Below are 25,569 nucleotides of genomic sequence, written 5' to 3'. Positions count from 1 at the left end.
CAGCTCACCCAGAATTACAATATCAGTAGCTGGAGTTCCCTCCTCTGTCAGCCAAGGCAGTCTGGCACATGAAGGGTGTTTTATGCATTCACTAGAAACACACAAGTGAGGGTATGACTTCTCCACATAAAGAATATCCCTCACTCAAGGGGAATTACTATGTTTTTCTACAAATAGCCTTAATTATTTAAAATATTTGAATATTTATTCTATTTACAATATTGCTGAAGAACATAACAGAAGCCCGGCATGGAACAGAACATCATGGAATGATGCCCACAAAAAGGCATTAAGCTGAGCTCTTGCTACTGTACTACCCCCTCCCCAGGGATAAGAGGTGTCTGTCTCATGGGCAGCCTTGGGCTGGATGTCACAGCTCCTGAGCACAGTCCCATGTACAGAAGGCCTGAAAACATACGTGCAATTTTTCCCATTTCGGACCATAAAATTCACCAGTGCATCTATGGTGAAATACAGTACTGACCAATTTATAAAAGCAGGCATCTGTAGCACACAATAAAGTAACAAAATACTTGTTTATTGGTAACTGCACGTTCTGTCATTTGATTTCCAATCCCCTTCTGCCCCAGAGAAATGCTCAGATCAATCTTACATGAAGAACTGAAAACATTGTTTCCATTTCAAAGAAAGAAATACAAGAAATTTAACATAGTTTAACTAATTTAAGGCCTAGTTAAAATTTGCTTTTTAAAGGACAGGCACTGAAGCCAATGCACATTAGGTACTAAATATTTCCTACACCAGTTTGCTCTGGTGTAGGAAGCAGCTTCTGGTTGCTTTTCTATATGACAGCTTCCTGTCAAGCACTGGAACAAGGAACTGAAATGGCTAATGTGTCTGAGACTCAGAGGCTGGAGAGCACAGACTCAGGAAGAGGGGCTAAGAAATACATATTGGGAAGTAACATATGTTCATTCCAGGGCTGCAGTTTGAACTACTGCCTTGTTTTCCTGGGGGAAAATTAACAGGCAGCTCCAAACCAATCTGAAAGGTACAAAGGCATTTGAATCCCTACTTGCCATGGCTGTTTCTATCCCAGCACTGCCCCTATGTTTCACTATTTGAAAAGGCAGCTAAGTCTTAAAGCAGTCACCCACAGCTGCTGGCACAAGGGAGCTGAGCAGCCTAGGAAGCATTACAATCACAGAAAGGTTTAGCACCTGGCCCAGCATCCCATCTCAGGGAATGTGGGCTAGAACAGCAGTGGATATACACAATAAGGCCACTTGTTCTTTGGTGTACCTGAACAACGCCTGTTTTGATATGTCAGATTTAAAAGATCAGTATTCAACATATTTAAGAGAAAGCACCTAGAGATAACACTCATATATCAAAGCTCTGGATATGATAATAAAATCCATTCAGAGAACAAATCCTCCCCCAAAAACATCTGTGCAAAACATGCACATCTTCCAAACATGATTTATGACAGATTTTAGTAATACAAACCTTCTGTTTGTGCTGGCTTTGATTTTCCAACTAAGGTAATCTACATCAAAATCAACTACAACTCACATAGTTGGGGAGAACTCACATAGTTTTCCCAACAAAAATCTGAGACAGTCAAAGGCAAAGATAAGGCTGATGCAAGACAGAAGAATTCGCTAACAGACTCAGCACAGGCAAAACCAACAGGAAATTCACTGTGGTGGAGACAGGAGAATTGTCCTGGTTTCCACAGGGAGCCAAGTGAAAACCTGTGAAAGCCCTTTCTACAAAGGCTGGGTCAGAGAGACCGGGCTGACACCTCAGCATATGCTCCATGGTAAACTTCCAAATTGCCTCTGTTCAAAGAGTACCATAAAGCTATTGTTTGCATCCACATTTTTACCAGAAAACATACAAGCACTCAACTGGAAGCACCTACACGAAACAGCAAGTTGGACTGCCACATGTGAAGAACTAGTTACAGTAATCAGCAAATTACTAAAAGCATCCAAAAGACCTGAATACCTAGGCAGGGGAAGACCACAATCTTTACAAATATATGATTGTTTAGGAGTATAAAAGAAACTTTCAACATATTTTGTCCTTGTATCGGCAATCATGTGCTGCAAGCAAGAAAGAAGAAAAAGAAGCAGTAACTGAAGACACTCTGAAACATGTCAGCACTACTTGTTCCAGCAGAACACATTTACAGTCACACAACTGCAAGTCAGCTCACGCTGGAAGCTGCATCCCATTGCCCAGGGGAAAGCTCAGCCTACCTGCTGTACTCCAGAATCTTCAAATGTGACCTTCAGGCCCCTTCCCATTCACAGTGTTTGATGTGTTGACTGTATGGAAGCCTGATTCTACAAGAGTGTCCTGAGGCACAAGCTAGCTAGTTATGTTCTTACCTAACAGTCTGAGGAACTCACCACTAAGTAGCACTAATTTTTCATGAAGTTACACTAATGTCTGGCTCTGCCACCCACCCAGGCAGGCCAGTACTCACATCTCCCACAAAGCACCCATTCCCTCCCCAGCCTTTCCTCCCAAATCTCCAAATTCCTACGTACTCTAACATAACCCTCATTCATCTGCCTAAGAATCTATTCAAAAGCAATAGTGTATCAACTGACCTCACCGCCACAGACAAGAGTTTCTCCATTAGTGACAGTGACATGATGACCCTAATAGAATGCAATGCTGGATTTCCCCCCTGGTGGATTGAGGACTTTGTTGTGTGAGCGTGGCCTTGGTCCTAGTCGGGGTTCGTGATTGTCCATCTTGGGTTCTGGCTCCTTGCATTGCTCCTCTTTGCCCAGAGCTTTTTTCTCGCCTCTGTCTTCCAGGTATGGTTTAGTATTTTCTGTAGCTACATTAAAGAAAACATAATAGATCATCAGATCACTCACTATTCTGTAGTGCACAAAGTGCCTCATCCTCTGTCGCTGCATTTTTCCCACATCTCCCATCCACAGCACGCCCAGGTTTCTCATTACCTGTTCAGTTTTCCTGAAGGAAACATGTAGTAAGAAAAGAATTTCACTTTTCACAATTACTCCTCTCTTCTTTCAGCAATCTTTCTAATATTTCATATCCTTTCTAAGGATATAAAGACTGAGCAATACACCTTCAGAATTATTTTGGCAGTTGCAGACAACTAAGAGATACAACGTACCAAATAATCTTTTCATACTGAGCTTGAAAGCAGGGATCCCATAATTCTTTAACAGTTAGTTGAGCAATAATAAATTTTGTCAGTCAGCTGTTTATTATTTACAACTACAGAAAGCCAAAATTAGCCATTTGAAGGAGATGGCTAGAGAGGAAGTGGTAATCTGATGTTTTGCCATATGCAGATTCCATACATATTTGTATATACACACACATGGTATCAAGCAAAGTCTAAACACAGAGACACAGAGTATCACAACTCACGCCTGTCCCCTCCTCAATAAGAGGAAGAGAACCATTTCCCTGAGACAAACAATTAGATTTCTGACTAAACTTTTCAGTCATATTATCCTAAAAACATGAGACTAGGCTAATGTTTAAGCAGAAGGACAAGAAACTTCCTCATAGCTTATCTTCCCAAGGAGAACAAAGAAAAGAATTTCTCTTGCTGACCTTCTAGCTTCTTTGGTATTTCCTCTTCTTTTAAGACAATGTGATCCTGCAAAGAAATCAAAAACTATCTTATTGTATTATTGTTCTCAAACAGCAAGTCTGCCACAAAATCCTTCTGGAAATTTTGCTTAATTTTTAAGTTTATAGATCACTGATCAAATGAAAGCAAGCTGTGTGCAGCCCTTCATCCCTTCCACTTCTACAGAACCCCAAAAGCAGGGGAACAAATCTTCTATGTTATGGCAAGATGCACATCTCAGACAATTCACTGAAACATAGATGAAGAGGCTACATTAAATCATCAAAATGTAAGCACAGCAGTAGTGTGTTAACTGCCAGACAATTTTAGAGACCTTCCCCAACCTTAAGGATTCATTGATTTTAAGATCAGGAAATTACCCTTCTTGTCAAGTATCTGCTATCACACAGGACAAGTTGATACACACAACTATAATACAAACAGCCCTATTTGTATGCAGCAATTCCTGTCTTCACCAAGTATGCCAACAGTCAGGTAATAATCAAAAATTTTTAAGACCATTTCCCCAACAATTTGAACTGACTGTTGGAAATACACAGCCACACTTCAGAAAAGTGTGTTTTCGCAGACATGAAACTCAACTCCCATGTCTTCTTTCCAGCTCACTACCTCCCACAATTCCAATGCTCTAATTAATAACATAAATTCCACAATGATGTCTTCCATTTAGTCAGGAATTAATGGGAATTAAAGTTACATTTCTAAAAAAGTAGCTAAAAAGAAAGTGCAACCATCCCAATAAAGGGGTACAGAGAAGCAAAGCAAAGCCCTCTCCTACACCAACAGCAGTACTCCTGTCAAAACCTAGATCCCAATCTTATTTTTCCTCCTCATCTTTTCATATGGCCCCAGATATTACTCAGAACATGCAAAAAAAAGAAAGCACTCTACCAACACCTTAAATTTAAGGGGAAAAAAACAAAGGCAAGAAAGGTAAATTGGACTGATCCTCTTTTCCTAAGCTTCAGGAAAAACTAGACACATTGCGTTTTCAGCACAATGACAATTTCTGTCCTGGTTCCAGTCAGTACAGGGTTAATTTTTGCAGAAGCCAGTGAGGGCATGGCAGGGACCTGAAGCTTATTCTAGACCACATCATGTGCAGGGTGTGGGGTGGGCAGTGGTGGCTGAGCAGCTGGGGTAGAGCTGTGCTCCATGTGGCAAGCCCCCGCGGGTGAACTGTTCATCCTTCCTGTACACTCCATTAGTAATTTTGTTGCTGTTACTGTTCTTTTCTTATCTCATTGCTATTTCCAGTAAATTGTTCATATAGCAACCCATGATTTCACCTTCTACCTCCAATTTCCCCCCAGGGGGGTGGGGGAAGGGGGAGGGGAGCATGAGTGGTGCACGTTTCAGAGTGTTTTCAGTGGGAGCACTAAACTGGGGAATACCATTCCTAAACCACAGCAGTTTCATAGAACGTTAAATTTCCATGTTATTTGACGTGCCAGAAACATCATCACCCCCACAGCTACTCACTTATTAGTACTTAGAGTAGGGGCAGCAGGTTGTAAATCTGCATATAGGGCACTTAAATACAGTAACTGGTAACATATCCTGCTTTTTCCAAACACAGATGTGGTCATAACTACAAGTAACTATTACACATCCAAGCTTTAAGATCAAAACTCAACTGTATAATCTATGTATAACAACTCTAACACTATAATAAGAGACACTTTTGTCTATCTTGTACAAATCAAGTATCTGCTGGGCCTAACACCACTGATCTTGAAGTTCAGTTTTTTACTGTTGATCACTGCAAGCCTACTCTGCTGAAGTGCTTTTAAGGTGACTGTAGATACATGTATTTAAGAGAGCTGAAGTGCATAGCCAGGCCTCACAAAGGTTTATGATTGTAGCTCACCAACTTCCCAAGTCTGCATCAAGATCACATCTGCTAAAATGCAGAATAAGGAGAAATATTTTCTCCCTATCCAGTTTAAATGCCTCCTGGCTCTGTCAAGAGCTCTAGTTGTACCTCACTTACAAGAAAGATCAAAGGCTTTTTCCTTTTCTTTTTTTTTTTTTTGAATGCACATCCATAGTCTAATTAATACTTTCACAACAAACTGCAGAGATCTGATACACCCAAAATAACAAGTTATCAAAAAGACTTTGGGAATAACTGTCTAACTCAAAGTCACTCCATGCACATTCAGTTCTGTTCTTAGGGAGAGCACAGGCATATGACAGAGCACGACAGGACCCTGGAGCAGCTTGCTGCTTGATCTGACAGCAACAGAAGTACAAATACCTTGGGTTTGTTCGGGTGTGCTCGCACAATGCTAGGAGAGACAGGAGACCCAAAGATGTCGCTTGTCTTCCCACCAGGTGGATTCAAGCGTGGACGAGGCTGAGCAGAACTAGAGTCCTCAAAAATGCCACTTTCTTTTCCTCCTGCAAGGCAGTTGTTAAGACTTTTTTTCTAGATTAATTTTATCACATTATATTAAAAAAAAATATATAAAAATTGAAGGACTTGTACAACCCTGCTGCCTAGGGACTTAGTCCTATTTGCCTAGTTGAAATCCTTTGTTACAATTCCCTGGCAGGTCTCAAATTGAGTAACTGCTGACAACTCTACAATACGAAACGGTTTCCTTTCATCATTTCTTAGAATCTCAATTTGGAAAGAATTAAGACTTAAATAACGTGCTAAAAAGTCTGTGAATGCAAATCACTGAAATATTAATATATCCAGAAGTTTGAAGAGATTTGTTGTTCAAACCTACTCGGTATGTAAGAATGCAACATAAAAAGACAGATCCCAGTGCTCCGGTTTAGGAGCACAAAACCATTCTGTGCTGCAATTCAGAGGCCAGTCACAGAGAAAGAGGGGGCAGCTTTTACCTGGAGGGTTTGTTCTTTTTGGAATGTTCTGAGGTTTTTCTGATGCTCCAAAGATATTGGATGCCATCCGGTGTGGCCTGCTTGAAGAAGACACTTCCTCTGTACTCCCAAAGAGATTACTAGAATCTCCCCCTGGGGGTTTCAATACCCTATATGACAGAATAAGAAACAAGATATGAAAGTTCATTTAAAATTTATAGCATTCAAAATATTTGATATCCCCTTCCCATTCTCTCCTTGTATGTAACTATCCTAATTTTAATTTATTTTAGGTAATTCTACTATATCCATGAAGTATCTACTTTTCAAGAGCTGTTTTAATATTCTTAAGTTCAGCACAAATAATGCCAACCTCCTAGTCAATCAACTTGATCATTAAGGTATCTATGATTAGGTGGAATGATCCTAACAGTGCCACCTACACAAATGGCTACACTATCTGTGGTGTTCCAGAAGTAACAGAGATTATGATGGCTAGGATTTTAAAAATAACCATTAGAGAATCAGACTTTGTGCTAAACTGCATATATCAACTTTGAATCTGTGATACAATTCATACCCACTGACTTTTAAATAAAGGCAGACATTTCACAACTACTAAAAAATTTGCTAGTCTCAACCATCAGTTATCATAATAGCTGTTGTAGTTTAGAATGGAGAGACAGAATACCAAAAAGTCAATTATTTAGCAGTCAAGCTGCAAATCCATTAAAACTAAAGCTTTGCACCAGAGGATATCAAATGGACCTGCAGAAAAATTGGAGCTTACAGCAGAAATCATCTGACTTCTTGAAAACTTACCAAAAGTCATTTGGTTATCCTTCAGTAGTAATTCCATAGTTAATGCCTAAGTCTTGTTCAACAGACTACAGGTCCCTCCCCAAAAAGGAACCAAATTACTATTGGGAGTAGAATCAGTGGAAATCAATTGGAAAAATAATTGGAAAATTAACAGAAAAAGGACAGGAAAGAGATTAATACCTAAATATGGCTGAAAGAAGTTCAGCAAAAAAAAAGGCCTAGGAGTGCTGGTGGACAATGGCTGAACATGAGCTGAGTGTGCCCAGGTGGGCAAGAAGGCCAATGACATCCTGGCCTGTACCAGGACCAGGACAGCAACCTCTGCTGGGCACTGGTGAGGCACCTCAAACCGTGGGGGCAGTTTTGGGGCCATCGTGACAATAAAGACTTTAAGTGGCTGGAGCATATCCATAAAAGAGAATGGAGCTGGGGACAGCTCTGGATGAGGAGCAACTCAGGAGAACGTACTGGCTGCGCACAACTCCCTGATGGGAGCCTGCAGCCAGGGGGATTTGGGCAGGGATGCCAGGGATGTAAGGAACAGCCCCAAGTTGTGCCAGGAGAGGGCACACCGGACATCAGGAGGAATTCCTTCACAGGAAGAGATGTTGAACACTGGAATGGGCTGCCCTGGGCAGTGGTAGAGTCACCATCCCTGGAGGTGCTCACAAAATGACTCAATGTGGCACTTAATGCTCTGGTCCAGTTGACAAGTAATCAAAGGTTGAACTCCATGATCTCAGAGGCCTTATCCAACCTTAATGATTCTGGGATTCTGTATTAAAAATAATTTTTACAGTTACATCTACCAATTACCCACAGTGTTAGCAGCTGAACACAGGTAGCAGCTCAATTATACTACTTCTAATCTTAACCCTTGATCTAGAACCTAAAGTAACCTTTGCTTTTAAACCAAGAGAACAGTTATAAATTGCAAGATCTTGATCCCACTCTACTTGAACAATTCAGATATAAGTAAATTATTACAACCCCTCCTCTCCCTAGCCCTGTGACAGCAAAATGTCATCACAGGTGAGCTACATCAAGTATAAAATGAGGTACCTCTTGGTGCCAAGATCTACTGCAGTTTAAGATTTAAGTTCACAAAAGTAGAGATATTTGGCTGCTTTGTCAGAAAATGAGCTTAGTGTGCATTTCAGATCTCAAGATGCAGAATGCAGTTTTAGGCCTTCTAGGGAGGAGAAAAAAGTTCTTCTTTTAGTCTGGAAACAGTTTATATACACAGCACTAGCCTCGGAGGGGCTGCCTTTGCTGGCCAATTTCAATATTTTAATTCTTAGTACAATTGTGGATTTAATACACACTTTTAGCTTAAGGAGTAACTAGAATTGCAGCAGACAGGACAACTCCTTGTCCAAAGCACAGGTTAGATCATACAAAGCTTATTTATTTACAATTTAGTGTCCAATAGACTACAGATCCAACTAGCCTCTGTGCTCTCCATGTATTTTAGAAGACTTAAACCCACAATTAAAGCAGACATTGTATAGGTAAACTATGTATTTCAAACATTCACAATGCTTCACCATGAGGCAGTTTAAGTACTTAAAGCAGGGAGACAAAGAAAAGGGAACTCTACAAATAAGTAGTTTGGGAAGGAGTCTCTGTTAAAGTGGACTCCTCTCACATAATTTAAATTATTTTTTACTTTACCTATTCTTTCCAGCTATTTTTAAACTGCATTTCGTCCTTCTTGCATTCCAACTACAATAAGTATACCAGCAAAGAGACTGAAAGGAAGTAAAAAGCTGTTTATTATTTATTAAAGCCCAGATTAATTCAATTTACCACACTGTTTGCTTAACACATGCCTACAAGCATAGGAGGGAATAATAAAATAGCTACATTCAGATTCTTTAAAAGAAAAATAGCCAGTCATAAGAATCAAATTACTTCTCATCCTTATAATGGGTTTTAAGAGCTATTGCAGAAAGAAATTCTAGAGAAAATCCATTTTAAGATTAAAAGTCTTGATAACTCAGTAAAGAAACTTCATCAAAATAAATCCACCAATTAATCTTACACTGTCCTTTCATTTTCAGCTTAGTAGCCACACTGTGAAAACCCTACTGTTGAATAATTGACCAGAGGCATCACTGGTGGTACTTATAAGGTAGAAATCAGCACAAGCACCTTTCCTGCCAGCACCACACAAAATTATGTCCTGACTCTACATACACAAAGTGGATTTACCATCTCAATTTCAAGAACTTCATAATGCTGGGAACCTTCCTTCCAAGCATTACATAAACTTTCAGTGTCACCAGGTTAATAAAATTTGAACTAATACAAAGTCAGATAACTAAGTCATTTACAGGAATTACCAAAAATAACCTTGAAGTACAGCAACAAAGTCTGTCAGCTGATGCTAACAAGAGGAGAGGGCTTTGCACTTGCTTCCTCCAACCAAACATGTGGGAGACTACAATTTTCTTTCTGTGCAGCCTCTAGAGCACTGCTGGCCTCCCTGTACTACCACGTACTCAGTTCTAGAGCAGTGAGACATGCAGGCCCCCTACACCAAGTAAGAAAATCAGACTTCACCTGTAAATCCTACCAAAGGAAAACAGCATGCTAAACTCAGTTAGCCAAGATGACCAGCTCCAACAGAGTACACAGAAATTTAACATATAATTTAACATATGTACAGTAACATATGTTAAATTATATGTTAAAAAACTTCAGTTAAAATATGTTTAAAAACTTTAGATTATACTTTATAGTCATTTTAGTTTACATCAATATTATGCCAGTTTATACAGAGACATTTTTGTTTCTTGTAGCCAGGTATGTTGGGTCTTTATTCCTTTGGGAAGGTATTGCTTTATTCTTTCAAATAATGAAAAAACAACCCTTTGTCTTCTACAAAAACTAAATCTGCCTCTCTCTCCCTCCCCTCCAGCAGACCAGAAGTTTGTGAACTCCTCTAAAACAGCTAAATCAAGAGCCCTATTCTGCAATATTTGCCCCACTAGTTGCTTTGTTCTCTTCTGGCAGATTTGAAGAATTTTAATTAGTTTTTCTGGTATTTTATTTTTTATATCCCCTACAGTTTAAAACACTTGAATGTGATTGCTCTTTCCTCATTAAGCCTTTCAGCCAACCTACAGAAGGTTTATTCATTACTTCAAGACACCCGCTACATAATTGTTTTTAATCCTGCCTGAAAGTTAACCACTGAAGTTTTACCAGTTTTTAGACTGCTCTAATACAGCAGATAAGTGCTGCATTATATATAAGAGACTGGCAGAAAGCAGGAACTGCAGGCCCTAAAACAAGACCAGAGGTCCTGGGGTGGTTCTGCTGTGGGATCAATGGAGACTCACGGCTCGTTAACCAGCTCACTCACATACAAACAGCAAGCTGTTTTATGCAACCATGATCTGGAGCTGAAAGCCCCAAGAGCGCTGCAGTGGCCCCGATGGGAGCAGAGGAACATGAGCATTACATTTCCAAGATGGTTGAATTTACCATTGTCAGCTCTTTGCAGTGGTTGTGAAACTGCTCATACACGGGACAAATCGAGTGTGCATTAATACACTGCGTCTTTATAGCACAACAGCAGAATGAGACAACTCTGTCCTGTTTTGCTTTTAGAAGCTCTTAGACATGTAGTACCATGTTTTATTTTGAAAAAGCGAAACTTGCTTAAAAATACAGAGTATCATTGTTGAAGTTTGAAAAAAATAAAACTAGGCAGTTAATTCGATTCAGCAAACTAGTTGCTTGCTCTATCACTGTACATATTTAAAGGATCACTAGAAACACATTTCACTGGACAATTAAGTGAAAGCTTTCACTTAAAATCTTCTTAGTATAATTTATTTCTAACAGTAATACCCCTGTACTATGAAGGTCTCAAAATGCAAACACGTGTTTAGAATTTTCTAGGCATGATTTTCACACTAGGAAGACATTTTTTCCTCACTTTCACAGCTGCTGGTGGTTGCTGCTGGGATTTTGAATAAGGCTCAGATTTAAATAGAGCAACTTCTACGTACCAAGAACTGCAAAAGGATTTGCATTCTCGCTAAACAAAGTTTTGCTGAGGGAATGAGTAAGCCGTGTCTTCAAACCAGGTACCTTTACCCTTGATGGCACAGGCCATGAGTCGATATAGTAAATGCCTCAGAGACCACGCTGCAAACCCGCTAAGGAAGTTCCTGCGGTGCTGCCAGTCTCTGGTACAGGCTCCAGCCTGCTCTCAAGCACCACAAACACACCCCGACACGGCAACAGGAGGAAGCTGTAAGGCCACCTCTGCTCGCTGTTAACTAACACGTTGCAATGGTCTGCCTGGAAACCCAATTTATGCGCTAAACGTAGTTTCAAAATTATTATGAAAACAGACCTCAGAGACTACACCAAGGACAGAGCATCCTCAAAAGTCTTCTAAAACCATGTTACAGCTTGGACCTACTGGAATACTAGAAAACTTACAGCATTCTTGGACAATTTCGAAACCCTTCCTCCTTCCCCACGCGACAGCCTCGCACATGGATTAATCACTGCACTCACGCCCTGCAGTATTCAGGGTAACTGCCCTCCTCCAAACAAAGCAATATGTTTCAACTTCGTAGGGCGAAAAACAAGCCGACATCTGTAGGCGTTTGTGCACAGAGAGTAGCTGGGGCCCCTCGCTCCCCGTGAGTAGAAACACGGCGGGAGAAGGTGCTGCCCAGCGCTGGGCCCTTCTCTCCGCGCCAGAGTCCCTGCAGGCGCTCTGGGGTCGGGCCGGGAGCGGCAACCGTGGGTGCCTCGCCCGGCCTGCGGCTCTCCCGGCGCGCCCGGGGCAGCACCAACGGGAGCGCAATGCGGCCACTCCCCGCCCAGCCCCCGGGGCGCGGGACAAGCAAACCGAGGGACCGCGAAGGCGCCAGCCGCGCACTAGCTTCTATCCGGCGGTACGGCAGGAAGGAGGCTCCGCTTCCTCCCGCCGCGGCCAAGAGGTCCCTCGGGGGAGCCCGATCTCCTCGGTCAGTACACTACATCCCCGATCCAACCCCCTCTGCCCCTGGAGCCTGCACCTCCCGCGCTCGAACAAAGCCCCGCCAAGGGCTCCGCGACGCCGTACGACTTTTCCCCCCGGCCCGCCCTGCTGAGCGTCCTCCACCGCCCCACCTGGAACTAGGCTTGGCCGGCTCGGCCTCAGCGCCCTGGAACATGGTGGCACTCAGCAGCTTCGCTCCGCAGCCCCGCTCCAACAGCGCCGCGGGGAGGCCGGCCTCCCCGCCTTGCCCGGCTATTGGCCGATTTAGCTGCCCATCATGACGAGCAGCCTATCGAAGGCAGTTAAGTCGCTCGAGATCCTGCCTGTTCGGCCAGCCTCGCAGAGGGAGGGAAGCTTAAAGGGACCCGCGTCGGCGCTTATCCTTGATGTCTTCCATTGGTCGTTCTGCCCGTCCGTCAGAGGAAACTGCACAGCCATTGGCTGGAGAAAGGGCGGGGCGAGCAGCGGGAGTGTATTTAATGCGACGGGGTGGGATAGGGGTGTGGGCTGTAGTAGCGGAGAGTGGTTTGCTTCGTGCTTCGGCCTTTCAATCGAGACTTTTTGTGGGTTTCACCTCGAAATGGCGGTGCAACGCAGAAAACAGAAGGAAGATCATAGTATGGAATAATCTCAAAGAGGACTTCGTAACCTACTGCCCTACACAGCGTTTCCGAGTTCGAGGATACCCGAGCGGCACGCCCTGAGCCCCGCCTGCAGCCGGCAGCCCCTCAGGCGCAGAGGGAGCGTTTCAGTGCGGGAGATCGAAGCCGCTCCAGTGAGCGCTGGCGACCCGGGCAAGCGAACAGGACATGGATCGGGAAGGGCGCTGCAGCGCAGGCAGTTTGCTCAGTTTTCTGGTCATCACGGTTGCTGAGAGAACTCAAATATATGGTGCCCGCTCAGCAGGGAACTGAGTCCCCTAAACTCACCAAAAAAGATGCAGTCTCAGACTGAAGTCCCCAAAAAACCATGCAAAAACCCATATAGCCAACCAGGCTTCAGGCTGTAGCCAATGGCTGAGCCTGTCAGTGAATTGTATCAGTGATGGGCGGCTGCATTGAAGCGATACGCGGAATAAATAAACTCCACAAGCAGATGTAGTTATGAAGTGGGTATGTATGTCAGCGCCTGGCACAAGCGAGACAGCTGTCGTGAGAACTTGTGCCCCGAGCCTCGGGCTGTCCTACATCTTTATTCACAAAGGTGTTCCATATGCAATACATTGCACAACTTTGCCATGCATATTCAACCCCTGGCCCCGCCTGTTCTCGCCTCCCATGGCAATCAGATCCACGCCCTTCTGGGCACGCCTTGTTTGCTGTGGTGGTCGCACGGGGGTCTCTGGTGGTCTCTGAGGCTGAAGATTGTGGTCTTCCTCAGGACTGAACTTCGGAACTTTTCTCCTTTGCGCATGCGCTTTTGGTTCCTTGGTGCTTATCTGAGTAATCTGTCAGCCTTGATTAGCTTGGAGACAGAGGAGTTCCTTTATCTGGGCTTTTAGTATCTCTTGGTCTTCTCTAGTATTTTTCTTTATGCAAGAAACTTCAGAAATTTGCATTTTCCTATGCCCTTTGCACCACGGCAGAGGTTTCTTAAGTAAAAAGGCTAAAATTCAACACATAGTTCTACAGGCTAAACTTTAAATACTTAATTCATATTGCTAATTCAAGTGAACTCAAAAAATCTCTTTCAGCATCAGATAAGACCAAGTGGATGACCTGTCCAGCCTGGTAGTAGAGCTACAAGACAAACTAGAAAGGCTGAGAAGTATTAGAAAATCAGAGAGAGACATAGACTGGTGGGACCATGGCCTTCCTAAGACAGGAGCATCCAAAAGAAAGGAGATCCTCTATCCATCCTCCAGCAAAGAGCAGGTACCAGCTGGGAAGTGCGAAGCAAGTGGAGGGCAATCCATACTCAGGGAAGCAAGCAAAGTTCTTCTTTGCCCACTTTGCTTTTCCCTCACAATACCCTCATCACAGGCAAACCCAAGAAAAGTGGGTTGGATGAGTGGACAGTGGGATGGATTGAGAACCGCCTGCGTGGCAGATCCCAGAGGCTCGTGATCAGTAGTAGAGTAAGGTTGGACACCTGTCACTAGTAGTGTCCCCCAGGGTTCTCTGCTGGGCTCAGTGTTGTATAACTTTATCAGTGATTGGATGAAAGAGCAGATGTGTCCTCAGCAAGTTCACTGCTGATACAAAGGAGTGGCTGATATTTCAGAGGGTTTTGCAGGCCTTCAGAGGGACCTCAACAGCTTAGGGAGGTGGGTAGAGAAGAACCTTCTGAAATTCAACAAGGGGAAACGCAGGTCTTGCACCTGTGGAGGAACAGCCCTGGTCACCAGTACAGGCTGGGAGCCAACCCACTTGACAGCAGTGCTGCAGAGTAGGATCTGGGTGTCCTGGTGCACAGCTATCTGTCCCTGACCAGCTGTGTGCCTTGGGGCCAAAAAGGGCAATATTGTCCAGGGCTTAGAAAGAGTATTGCCAGCAGGTTGAGGGAGATGATCCTGCCCCTCAACTCCTGGTGAAGCCACATTTGGAGCATTGTGTACACATCTGGGCCCCACAGTACAAGTGAGACATGGAGTGCCTTGAGCACTATCAGAGTGCGATTAAGTTGGTCAAGGGCCTGGAGAATCTCTCTAATGACAAAAGGCTGAGGGAGTTGACCTTGAGAAGAGATGGCTGAGAGGGGACCTTATTAATGTGTATGAAATGTGTACCCATTTAATTGTGTAATGTGTACCCATCTAAAAGGTGGGTAGTGAGAGGATGGACCAGGCTATTCTCTTCGGTGTCAGCTAGTAAATCAAGGGGCAAAGGTACCAACTGATGCCCAGGAAGTTCCATGCAAACATGAGGAAGAACTTCTTCACTGTGCAGTATCTTGTTTTGCTAATAATTTTTCAGACTCATTCCTTTTGTTTTTACAGTCTTAAATTTTGGTCATTAAGGGCACAATTAGCTAAATTGTGAGAAGGATTCAGTTGCAGCTTTGACAGAAGGTGGAAAAGATGTAAAGGTCTTTTATACTGACGAAAGCTCACAACCAGTGGAGGGGTGAAGCTGCACAGAAAGAGCTCAAACTTGGTCATAGCCCAATTTTCTCAGTAAACAAGCAGGAGAGATAACTATGCACTTTTTAGATGGGAAGGAAGTATCAAAATAATACTAATAAAACTTATGTTGAGCTTTTTAGAACATTCTTCATTTCTGATCAATTATACACTTGTACTTAGTGCAACATTAAAGCTGCCTTTTTGTATGTCCTAGACACCAAAATCCTAAAAGTGTACAAAAAGGAGTTAGTTACTGACCTAGATCACAGGAACTTCAGGCCTTGAGCCCAACTTGCCCAAAGCAGGCTGTGATAGCTCAGCCCACCTTTCTATGGGCTTTAGTTAGTTTTATCTTGGAAAGCTCTGAAGATAGACTACGCAACCCTATCAGGGCTTCCTGTCCTTGAGTGTCCTAGGGTGAAAAGGTGTTTCTGGTAGTGGCTGCATAAAACATGATGGCCTGAATGCAACCTCCACAGCCAAGTCTCTGCCTATCTGAAACTCTGAATAGAGGAAAAAAAAAATAAAACCCCCAAGGTATACACTATCATTTTTATTGTACCTTCTTGGTGGTGGTTGGAATTTTTTTGGTGGTTGTCTTGTTTGTTATTCTCTCTTTCTTCCCCTTGTTTCTGGTGCCCATAGCCCAAGACAGGCCATTCATGATAACCAGCCCTCTGGTTTGCCACATTTCTGAAGCTCAGCATGAGCAGACACTACTGAGAATGGAAGGTATAAAGCAAAAACAACCCTACCAAAATTTTCTCTGATCATGTTGAGAATCATCAAAATTCTGGGGATGGGAGATGCCAATGGGAGTTAGGCAACTGATTTCACTGCAATTAAATCACCCTGAAAGACTTGGCCTTATGGAAAAATCTTAACTCCCACCCCCAACAAGGCCATGATCATGTAAATAAAGCTTAAATGAAAAAAAATCGGAGAGGACATGAACAGCAAGGAATACACTGGACACAAGTTAGACCAAGTATTAGTATGTATTTATGCACAAGAATAAAAACAGCTTTACAAGTTGAATTGGAAATTTAAACAGAAGAAGTTTAACAGCTTTTGTATATTATATTAAATAACCAAAACACCTTTTTCCAAAATTGGTAAAGAATAAATAATATAATTTACAGTATGGTACAAAAAATAATCAGTAAGGACAGGCATTTTGCTTTATACATACACTATATAGGTATATTTATAATCTATAAAACAAATTCACATCTCAAACAAGCCAGAAACCTTAGATGATATGGCTTAACTATTATTAAAAGAAACAGCATTACATTCTGCTGCCAGAACCGTAAGCTCTAAAGCAGTTATCATGTTCAATAATTAATGATAACTTATTGCCGTAGTGCTTGCCAAGGTTTCACTTAGGTAACATTTACAACTTGCTGTGAAATTAACAGACTGAAAGGTTTGAAAAGGTTAAAAAAAGTGCAGTACTTTCCTTATAAATGCTTCTGAAGTCTGAGCGTAGAAAACAAACTGCAACTGAATTTCCACTCTGGGATCTGCTGTCAGTAAAAGAGATGTCTTTATAAGTTAGATTTGAATCATGCCATTTAATTCAATTTAAAAGTACAGAGGGTGTCAAAAAAAGGCTTAACAATGATATATGAAAAATAATTACTATTCCTATGCTTAGTAGATTTAGGGATGCAGTATAAAATGGATTGTATGAGTGATCAGAATGCAACACCCTGTACAGATCTCTGTCAATGTGTGCACACACACCTGGGTGGATCCAGCCTTGGGCTATGGTACTGCTCTGCACCCAGCCCATGGTGATGAGACACCCAACCTTCTGTCATTTACCTTGTCAGCTACTCACAACTGCCTTATGGTCACTGAGAGGGAAAAGCCTAGAGCAGTTAATCCTAGACCTGGAGACTGTTCGTGTCCCTTAGTCCTCTCCAACACCTCACAGTGCTCCAGGAAGGTACTAATCTAATGAAGTCACAAATGATACTGTGTGCAATTCAGTGTTACTTGCTTGGATGTCTGCTTAGCCTGACATTGTCCCTCATTTAGATTTTGTTACTGTTGTTGGGGAAGCTGAAATAATTAAAATTGAAGAAATTTTGAGTATTACCACCTTCCCGGCCATCTGTGCACGTGTGTGTGTGTGTGTGTGTGTGTGTGTGTGTGTGTGTACACCACCTCCTTAGCAGTCTCAGGCACAAACTGATGATGACCACTATTGTAAAGGACATTCACCTAAAATCTAGAGCTGGTCTGATCAGAAATGTGTTTAAATGGCCTTTCATATAGTAAGGGTAACAGATACTGCATCAATTCAGAATTACCACAATGATCTTAATTATTCTTAAGTTCTTCCCTTTTCCTCAAAGGACTTTATTCTTAAAAAGCAGTTTGTAATGCATTACATTTCTGAAATCAAACTCTGCTTCATAATGCCAACTTTTAAGGGGCTGACGCCAAACACTTCTAACCCAACCTTCTGAGTGTTGAACTGATTTCTGTCATTTATACTCTGTTATTACTGGGTGGTTCAAGGCCACTTGCAAAGGTTCAGGGTATTAGAAGTTTTCTGATGTCACGGCATCATCAAAAATAGCCACCTGTTCTGCCTTCATTCTGCAGCTGGGTCCTTCCCCCTGGGTATGCTGAGGCAAGGCAGCTGACAGCTCCTTGTATCGCAGGCAAAAAGCCTTCATGGATTAGGATGAAGTGCTCTGCTCTCCACTCCTGCAGCAGGTACAGCAACACTGGTCTTTATTCTAGGCAACTTCAGAGCCAAACCCAGTGTCATATCCACTGTCTTACCAGCATCAGTAGGGAAGATGAAAAGTTTGTCAAGTTACAGATACACTGGAGACCCTGACGTTACTTTTGCAGTATTTAGAAGTTTAAGAATGAGAGTTCAGATTTCTTTTTAGACAGTACTTGATTAGAATGTAACACATTTCCTCCTGCACGTTCTGTAATCCACAGCCATAGTAGGTGCCTTCTACTTTTGTCCTGCAAATCTGAAGGATTTCTGGAGACACAGCATATAGAATAATCAGCATTAGTAATGTAGGAACCCAAAACCAAGAAGGAAAATCTGGGAAAGTCCAAACCATAACACAGCTAAATTATAAGTAAAACTGAAAAGTTTTAGTGGGCATGACTCTTGAGAGTAACAGGTGTCTTCTCCATACCAAGGCAGAATGCTCAGAACAAAACAGGCCCCAGCATTCATTTCTGTGACAGCCTTCAACTTTTCCTATTCCAGGTTTATGTGATTTTCTGACAATTCGATCAGAATTCTCAAACTAGGCTCTGTGTGCATCAGAAAACTTGTTCAATTTTCTCCTAATGACATAAAACACAAGACCAACTCTGCAGAAGCTAAAAATCATTTGCCTAAAGCAGAGTGAAGGGACTGGGCAAACAGCAGTCAGTGCATTGTGAGCAAGTTACAATAGACTCCCAGTCAAAGAAATGCCTCCTATGAGTAGCTAAAGGCAGGCAGAACTACATCCACCAAGTATAGTGCAAGTTAGGAAATGAACCCATGATAACAGCCTATGGGATGGAGAAGGTTTGTTTGCTCATTATTAACACAAGGTTGAGGTGTATACAGGAGCAGCCCCTTGGAAAAGTTCAGATCTACTCACACCAGCCAAGGAATATCCTCCAACAGGAGGAGAGGAGAGGAGAGGAGAGGAGAGGAGAGGAGAGGAGAGGAGAGGAGAGGAGAGGAGAGGAGAGGAGAGGAGAGGAGAGGAGAGGAGAGGAGAGGAGAGGAGAGGAGAGGAGAGGAGAGGAGAGGAGAGGAGAGGAGAGGAGAGGAGAGGAGAGGAGAGGAGAGGAGAGGAGAGGAGGATTAACTATTAACTTGCTATCCTGTTGAACCTCCTGGAATCAGTATCTGGGTTTTTCCCACAGTAAAACACAACATTAAATGCGCAGGGATTTCAAAGAGGGAGTGCCAAATCCACTCATGCCTGGGAGTGACTGTAATGAAGAATGATGGTGAGGTACTACAGAGCACCCAGAGTTTACAGAAGAAAGAGGAAGCAGGGAAGGACTAAGGGATTAAGCTAGGACTTGACACTTCTCTTCATAACACAAAACTGATCTCAACTGCTTTAGCATTAACCTAGTATTTGTTCCTACACATTACCATATTCTTTCTTATTTCCTCTCCCAGGTAAATCCTCAGTTTTTGTGAAGATGGCAATATTTACATGTTTCCAGCAAAGCCAAGACTAATTATGACAGAGTTTTCCTAGCATAAGCTCTTTTGCCATGTTTCCAGACCTAAAAAGCAACTGTTCTTCAGGGAGAGCAATAAAGCACTCTTTCACTCACAGGGTGAACTGTGCAATGTGCTGAAGAATCTCAAAGGTTAAGAATATGAGTGCAGTCAGGGTGATGATGATGATTGCGATGTGATGGGGTTTAAAAGTAGGGGATCCAAGCAGCATGGGAGGAGGGCAGAACAGAGCTTCCCTACCAAACAAGCAAGCAGGTGTGAGCCCCACTGGAATGGTCAAAGAGCCAAAGGAACAGAGTGGTCTGTAGGAACATAGCATCGAGGAGTGGCAGTGCCCTGAACAGAGTGCAAAAACTTCAGTTTGACTGAATGGTAAGAAAGCTGCCAACTAGGACGTGTCAAGATACACAATGGTTCCCCTACCCACACCTACCCTTATCCTCCACAGCTTTCATGGGGATCAGAAGGCATGGCATTTTGATCACTACGCAAACAATAATTCATAAACAGGAGCTTGTGGCACTTGAGATGCTTGAGCTGCTTGCTTAGGCTATTCCAAAGTACAAGTCCAGGACTGTCCCACAAACCTGCAATCTTACATTGCTGATGCAGGGACACACTATCTTCTGTAACCTTATTCCATGTTCTGTTGTTGCCAGCATATTGCACATTCCAGGACTTGCAAGTATTTCTTGAGACCTTTGAAACCAATGCTTCTCAGTTAGAAAGAAGCACACAGGACAGGGACAACTCAGACTCAGCTGCTCCCTCATCAAGTTCCAGCTCTGCAAGCTCCAACTTAGCTGAACAGTCTGCACCAGCCTGCTGGTCATTTCCTTACTGTGACAGATCCCCAGTCGGGGGACCACCACCTCCTCCATCAAACAGGATCTCCCTGCGAGTGGGCTCAGGTATGGACAGCTCCTGGGCAAGGTCATTAAAGCGAGATATGTAATCTATGCTGTTCTCATTCATCATGCAAGCCAGCTGGGAATCCACCACCTGGAAGAGACAAGGAGAGAAGAGATGAGCTACATGTCAGTGGCAATTTCATGGAATAACTGAGGTTGGAAGGGACATCCTGGGAGCATTTTATCCAACCATCTCACTTGAGCAGGGTCAGCTTAGAACAGGCTGCCCTGGATCTTGGCAGGTGTTGAATTATCCCCATGCACAGACATTCCAAAACTCTCTGGGTATCCTGTTTCCATGCCTCATTACCTCAAAACAGATCTCTTGTCTTCAGGTGGAATTTACTTTTTTTGCTTGCAGCCTCTCATTCTGAGAAGTGTCTGGCTCCCTCAGCTTCCTTCCCAGCCTCTCCTCATATGAAAGAGACACTTTATCTCACTTGACCTGAGTTAGAGAACAGCTCTTCTCATCCACAACTAAATGGAAGTTTCTAAAAAGCCTAACCACCTATAGTCTCAATGGATCTTACCTGCTCCAATTTAGCATTAAGGTGCACAGGTAGATGATCTAAAGATATTACCTCTGCCACAAGAGCTGCTCACCTGTGCATAACATGGAGGCTTACCTCATTTTCTTCTAAAGGGAGTTGGTAATATTGAGGGCTCCAATGTAATTTCAAAACCATGCAAATAAATTATATTTCTTTAATTAGAACACACCTTGACAACTTCTTACCACCAAGCAAACAGAATCTTCATATTTATGTGAGAAGTGGATCTGTGTTTCAGGTCTGAAGCTGCTAATGTCACACTAAATCAGCATAAGCTTGCTGCAGCTCCTGGTTACATGGTCTGTACAGAACCTCCTTATCCAAATCCAAAGGGGAGTAGAGAAATGACACATTCCTTCCATAAGGGAAAGTCCCCAAGAAATTACAAGTTATGTGATGTTGTAATGAGTTTAGTAAGTAAACTGTGGGATAACTGAGACTGGAAGGGATCTGAACAGGTCTCTAATTCAACCACCTGCTCAAAGCAGATTCACCTATAAGGTTAGACCAGCTCACTTGGAGCTTTATTGATGTGAGCCCTGGAAAGCTCTGAAGACAGTCACTGCATAACATTTCTGGGAAACTTGTTTCCTTGCCTGCCTATTGCCGAAGTGAAGTTTTCTATAGGTAAAGCAGAACCTTTCTCAGTTCAGCTTTTGCTTGTTTCTCCCACCTCCCATCACCGTTTTGCCATGCTCCTGTTAAAAACAGCTCATGAGATCATTCACCTTTGGTTCCACACTTTTGGTTCCACACCTTTGGATCCACCCTCTGGATCATGCTCAGCTCACATCTGAGGTACAGCAGAGACGCTTCCCAGGCAGCCAATACCCAGCTGATACTGCTGTGGGGTTATTCCTTAGTCCCTTCCTAGGGCAGGACTTTGCATTTTCTTTGCTAAGCTGCATAGTGTTCCTGCAGCTCATTCTTCCTGTCTGTACCTCTGAAAGGGAGCTCTGTCCTTGAGTGTGTCACAGCCTTAAAAACTGCTGGGCTTCATTCTACCCCTTCAGAAGAGTTCAAAACAAAGGGATACCTCTGCCAACAGAGACAAGTAATTCAGCAGCACAGAACCTTCTTCCATCCTCTCAAGTGACTTGTTATTAGCCACATCCTACTTCTTCCTTCTGGACCTATCTATTTTTTCCTACCAGGTTTCCAACTGTATTGTAGCTGCGTCACTATTAATCTTGCTCTTATCTTTGGCACTTTCAGTTCTTGCTCTACAAAGCAGGACACACACAACAGAATGATTGAATTTTTCTCTGTCAGAACAAAAGTATATCCAACAGATGAATATGACCTCCCTCAGCAAAAAGAACCTGGGTTGAAGGCACTTACAGCAGTGAGAAGGTGAGCTTCTCACACCAGCTCTGGGGTTGGGTAATTGCCCTCAGATAATTTTACATCTTTCTGTTGTGACTGTAATTTTTCTCTACTGAGCTGAAGTGCAGGCGTCAAAGCCCCTCTGCATTTGAAGTATCTCAGGAAGGTCTGAGGTTCAGTACCCAGTAACTGTAACTTCCAACACTGCAAGAGGAAGCAGACTCTGAGTGCAATTTGCTGACATACCTCTGCCACGTCTGCCAGGGACCGCGACACAAAGGAGTCCCGTGAGTTTCCATCCAGCAGGCTGGGTCCCAGCAAGGAGGTGCCACTGGTGTTCCCAGCTGGAGTTGGTAACATTTTTCGTCCCTTCTCTGGGGAGATGAAACTTGCTACAAAGAAAAGGCACATCAGTAAGTCACTGCACTGAGTGTTCTTAACTGGGAGGATAAAAAAGAAGGGCAAGGAAATTCAAAATGGAGGACAGATATCCATTTCTTCCATCTTTTAAAAATTATGTGTTGCCAGCATTGATACCACACTGCTAAGAGTAAGAAGACTTATTACAGTGGCTCCATGAATTATTAATTAAAAAAAAACTCTCAACAACTAAACCTCAACCAAACCCAGTGAGTGATCTCATGTCTTTTAAATAGTACTTATCAAGCACACAACAAAGTCTGTTCTTCCACCAGAAGAGCCAAAGACATCTGTTCATTTTGGCACAACAGTCCAAATGTCTCACCCTAACTGATGAGTCAGGCTCCAAACAGACTACATGGAACTGCCAAAGAATTACTTGTCCCAAGCTATGGGCCCCAATCTAGCAATAGGATCTTTTCAGGAACAGACTTGTAAAGAGAGAGAAAATGTACTCAAGGCAACACCATGGAAATGAAAGCAAGAAGTATTTGGAATAATTCTACAAATGTCCTACTGGGTTTACAATTTTTCAAAGGATTCACTTCTGTTAAACAATGTTGGGGGGTTTTTTTGTTAACAGGAAAACGTTTTTTGGTTGCACTTCTCTGTGTCTGGACACTTACAGAACAAGCTGCTGAGGGAGGAGTCTGTGGAGTCATTGGGGTACCACTGGGGATCATGGGTGGGAGATGCAATCCAGTTCTGCTGAGGACTACTGGATGGGGATGGAAGACTTTTGGAGCTGTCACTGCCATTCAGCTTTGCAGGAGAGAGAGAAACACCTTCACCTGTAAGCCGATGTCGGGGATCACGAATTCAGTCAATATGGTAAAATTACAGGACACTGCAACAATTTTTGTTTAGAAAGGAAAAAAAAACCCAAACAACAACAACAACCTCCCCCTGCCCCATATTTGCTAGAAAATAAAGGCCGGGCACAGAATTTTATTTCCAACAGATATTTGGAAACAAACAAACAAACAAACAAAAAACAAACCCACAAAAACCTCATAACCCAAGAACTCCTTCCTGGAAAAGTTTCCGCTGCTATGTAAGATGTCAGGAATTTTTTTTGAAGTTGATAGGCAGACTTTAGCTAGTCTTAGACTTACTGTATTGGCCAGAGCTAATGGCTATTTCAATGATGGAATCACTGATCTGAGTGGCAGGTTCGCCTTGGGAAAGCACATCCTCAGGTGGTCCAGGCAGGGAAATATCCAAGAGAGCAGAAACATTGGGAGGAGAGAGCCGAGTACTGGAAGCTTCTGATGAGGGAAGAGGAGGGGTGGACAGACCATTCTGGAGAGAAGTCTTGGCCAGTTCTGGCATAGAAAGGACTGATGCACCCTGTTACAAAAAATGGAATTAAGTGTTCATAAATTTATTAAGAACTCAGGAAACTAAAAAGGCACATTTTGGCTCCTGAGTATCAGATTACAACCAGGCTTCTAAGGGAAAAAATCCAGTAGATATTATGCCTAAATTAGAGGAATATACTATTTATATAATAAATCTGTATTATTTTAATGAAAAGTACCTGTAAGCATAAACAAACATGCTTCAGCCCATATCCTGCCAAATAATCTGAAAAAATATGAATCTGTAACATTCCAAAGACAGCCTACATAACAGAACAAGCATAATCTTAAAATTAACATAGTTCTGATATATCTACAAGACAGCTCCCAATAAATATGTATTAATTTGACTTTGTGTAGGCAAACCCTTTAACTTCTGGAAGGGAATACACAATATTTTAAACTGGTAACTCACATTTATTCACTTTTTACAGCCAGACTTTCCAAAATTCAACTGATCTTTAAGGAGTCTCATTACCAGTACCTCATAGCAGAACTGTAGCTTTTTTTTGATGCAGTGTATACACAGCTGTCGTAACAGCAAGAACCAGAACCCAAGGCCCCATTACCATAATAAATGCCTCATAGGTTCATGTCCTAACATCTTTAAAATCCTTATCTCCTTTATGCTCTCCAATCAAACTATTTTTTTCACATGCAGGCATCACAGTGAGCATGGAAAGTGCCTCCACTGAAGAAAAAAAGAGACTGTATTCTGAGGCCTAAAAATCCAGCACCAGGTCCTGGATCCCAGTGGAGAAAGAATCTGGGGACAGGATGACAACACTCCTACAATAGTGCCATCACAGTTACTCTTTAAGTATCTACCTATGTCTCACTGGATCCTGTACAATGAACAGTGAACAGTTTCTGGAAAGGATGCTAACATTACAATCACAATTTTAGTCCTAATAATTCTCCTTTAGCTACATGGAGGCAGCAGGACTGCAAACTGCTGAAATGAACCCTTGTGATGTCTAAAATATGTGCATAGATAGAGCAGAGTGATTATAAACTCCTCCACTCTATTAAGAGATATGTAAAGCTTGTTTGTCCCTCACAGGTCAGGGACTGTCAGCGTCACTTTGATTTTAGGGAATGGCACACACACATATTTAAGCAGCTTTCCTAAATTTCTTTAAACTTCTTCAGATGCTAAGGATTTCATTTCCACTAGAAACTAGTGGTGCACAATTACCTGGGAGTACAGAGTTTTAACCAGCAATACCAGTGGTATTTTCACAGAACATTACCCATTCCAGAGCACTGTTCCCTCAGCATACACCGTACCTGGAAGCCATCCTGCTCGGGCCGGGTGGGCAGGCTGACGTACGGCACCCGGCACGCTGAGCCTGAGCCCTGCAAGCACAACAGAAACCACGTGAGTGACCAGCTGGGGAGGGAAGAGATAA

The 25,569-nt window shown here is 42.7% G+C and overlaps 2 protein-coding genes across 6 annotated transcripts in view; both read right to left on the bottom strand.

Annotated features, from left to right (window-relative positions):
- Positions 1-522: 522 nt before the first annotated feature.
- On the bottom strand, positions 523-12,507 carry JPT2 (Jupiter microtubule associated homolog 2). The gene is made up of 5 exons (XM_059484600.1): positions 12,416-12,507; positions 6,473-6,621; positions 5,877-6,019; positions 3,577-3,622; positions 523-2,821 (listed from the first exon to the last, which is right to left on the bottom strand). The coding sequence occupies exons 1-5, from the start codon at positions 12,457-12,459 to the stop codon at positions 2,637-2,639; spliced, it is 567 nt and encodes a 188-aa protein (XP_059340583.1). The 5' UTR covers positions 12,460-12,507; the 3' UTR covers positions 523-2,636.
- A 3,830-nt stretch (positions 12,508-16,337) lies between these two features.
- The window catches only part of CRAMP1 (cramped chromatin regulator homolog 1), a 48,911-nt gene continuing 39,679 nt past the window's right edge, over positions 16,338-25,569 (bottom strand). For 4 of the 5 annotated variants that reach the window (XM_059484370.1, XM_059484371.1, XM_059484372.1 and 1 more), the window contains 5 exons: positions 25,448-25,516; positions 23,912-24,146; positions 23,423-23,587; positions 22,623-22,768; positions 19,213-20,590 (listed from right to left, as the gene is read on the bottom strand). In XM_059484370.1, coding sequence (XP_059340353.1) covers positions 20,426-20,590; positions 22,623-22,768; positions 23,423-23,587; positions 23,912-24,146; positions 25,448-25,516 — 780 coding nt within the window. In that variant the 3' untranslated portion in view covers positions 19,213-20,425. Of the gene's footprint in view, positions 18,365-19,212; positions 20,591-22,622; positions 22,769-23,422; positions 23,588-23,911; positions 24,147-25,447; positions 25,517-25,569 lie in introns of those variants that run through there. The other variant, XR_009419626.1, reaches the window with a different exon arrangement.

This window comes from Ammospiza nelsoni, chromosome 17, assembly GCF_027579445.1.
Source record: "Ammospiza nelsoni isolate bAmmNel1 chromosome 17, bAmmNel1.pri, whole genome shotgun sequence".
In the NCBI taxonomy this organism is placed as follows: domain Eukaryota; kingdom Metazoa; phylum Chordata; class Aves; order Passeriformes; family Passerellidae; genus Ammospiza; species Ammospiza nelsoni.
The sequence above is the reverse complement of the archived record's forward strand: the minus strand, read 5'-3'. Positions and strand labels throughout refer to the sequence as shown.

Bases quoted from the DNA above. Each gene is read 5' to 3' on its own strand.
- JPT2 (XM_059484600.1), bottom strand. From the start codon at position 12,459: ATGTTCCAGGGCGCTGAGGCCGAGCCGGCCAAGCCTAGTTCCAG. The intron at 6,622-12,415 runs GTGGGGCGGTGG...TCTGTCATATAG, and splicing joins CCGGCCAAGCCTAGTTCCAG to GGTATTGAAACCCCCAGGGG. The intron at 3,623-5,876 runs GTATTTGTACTT...ATTTCTTTGCAG, and splicing joins CACACCCGAACAAACCCAAG to GATCACATTGTCTTAAAAGA.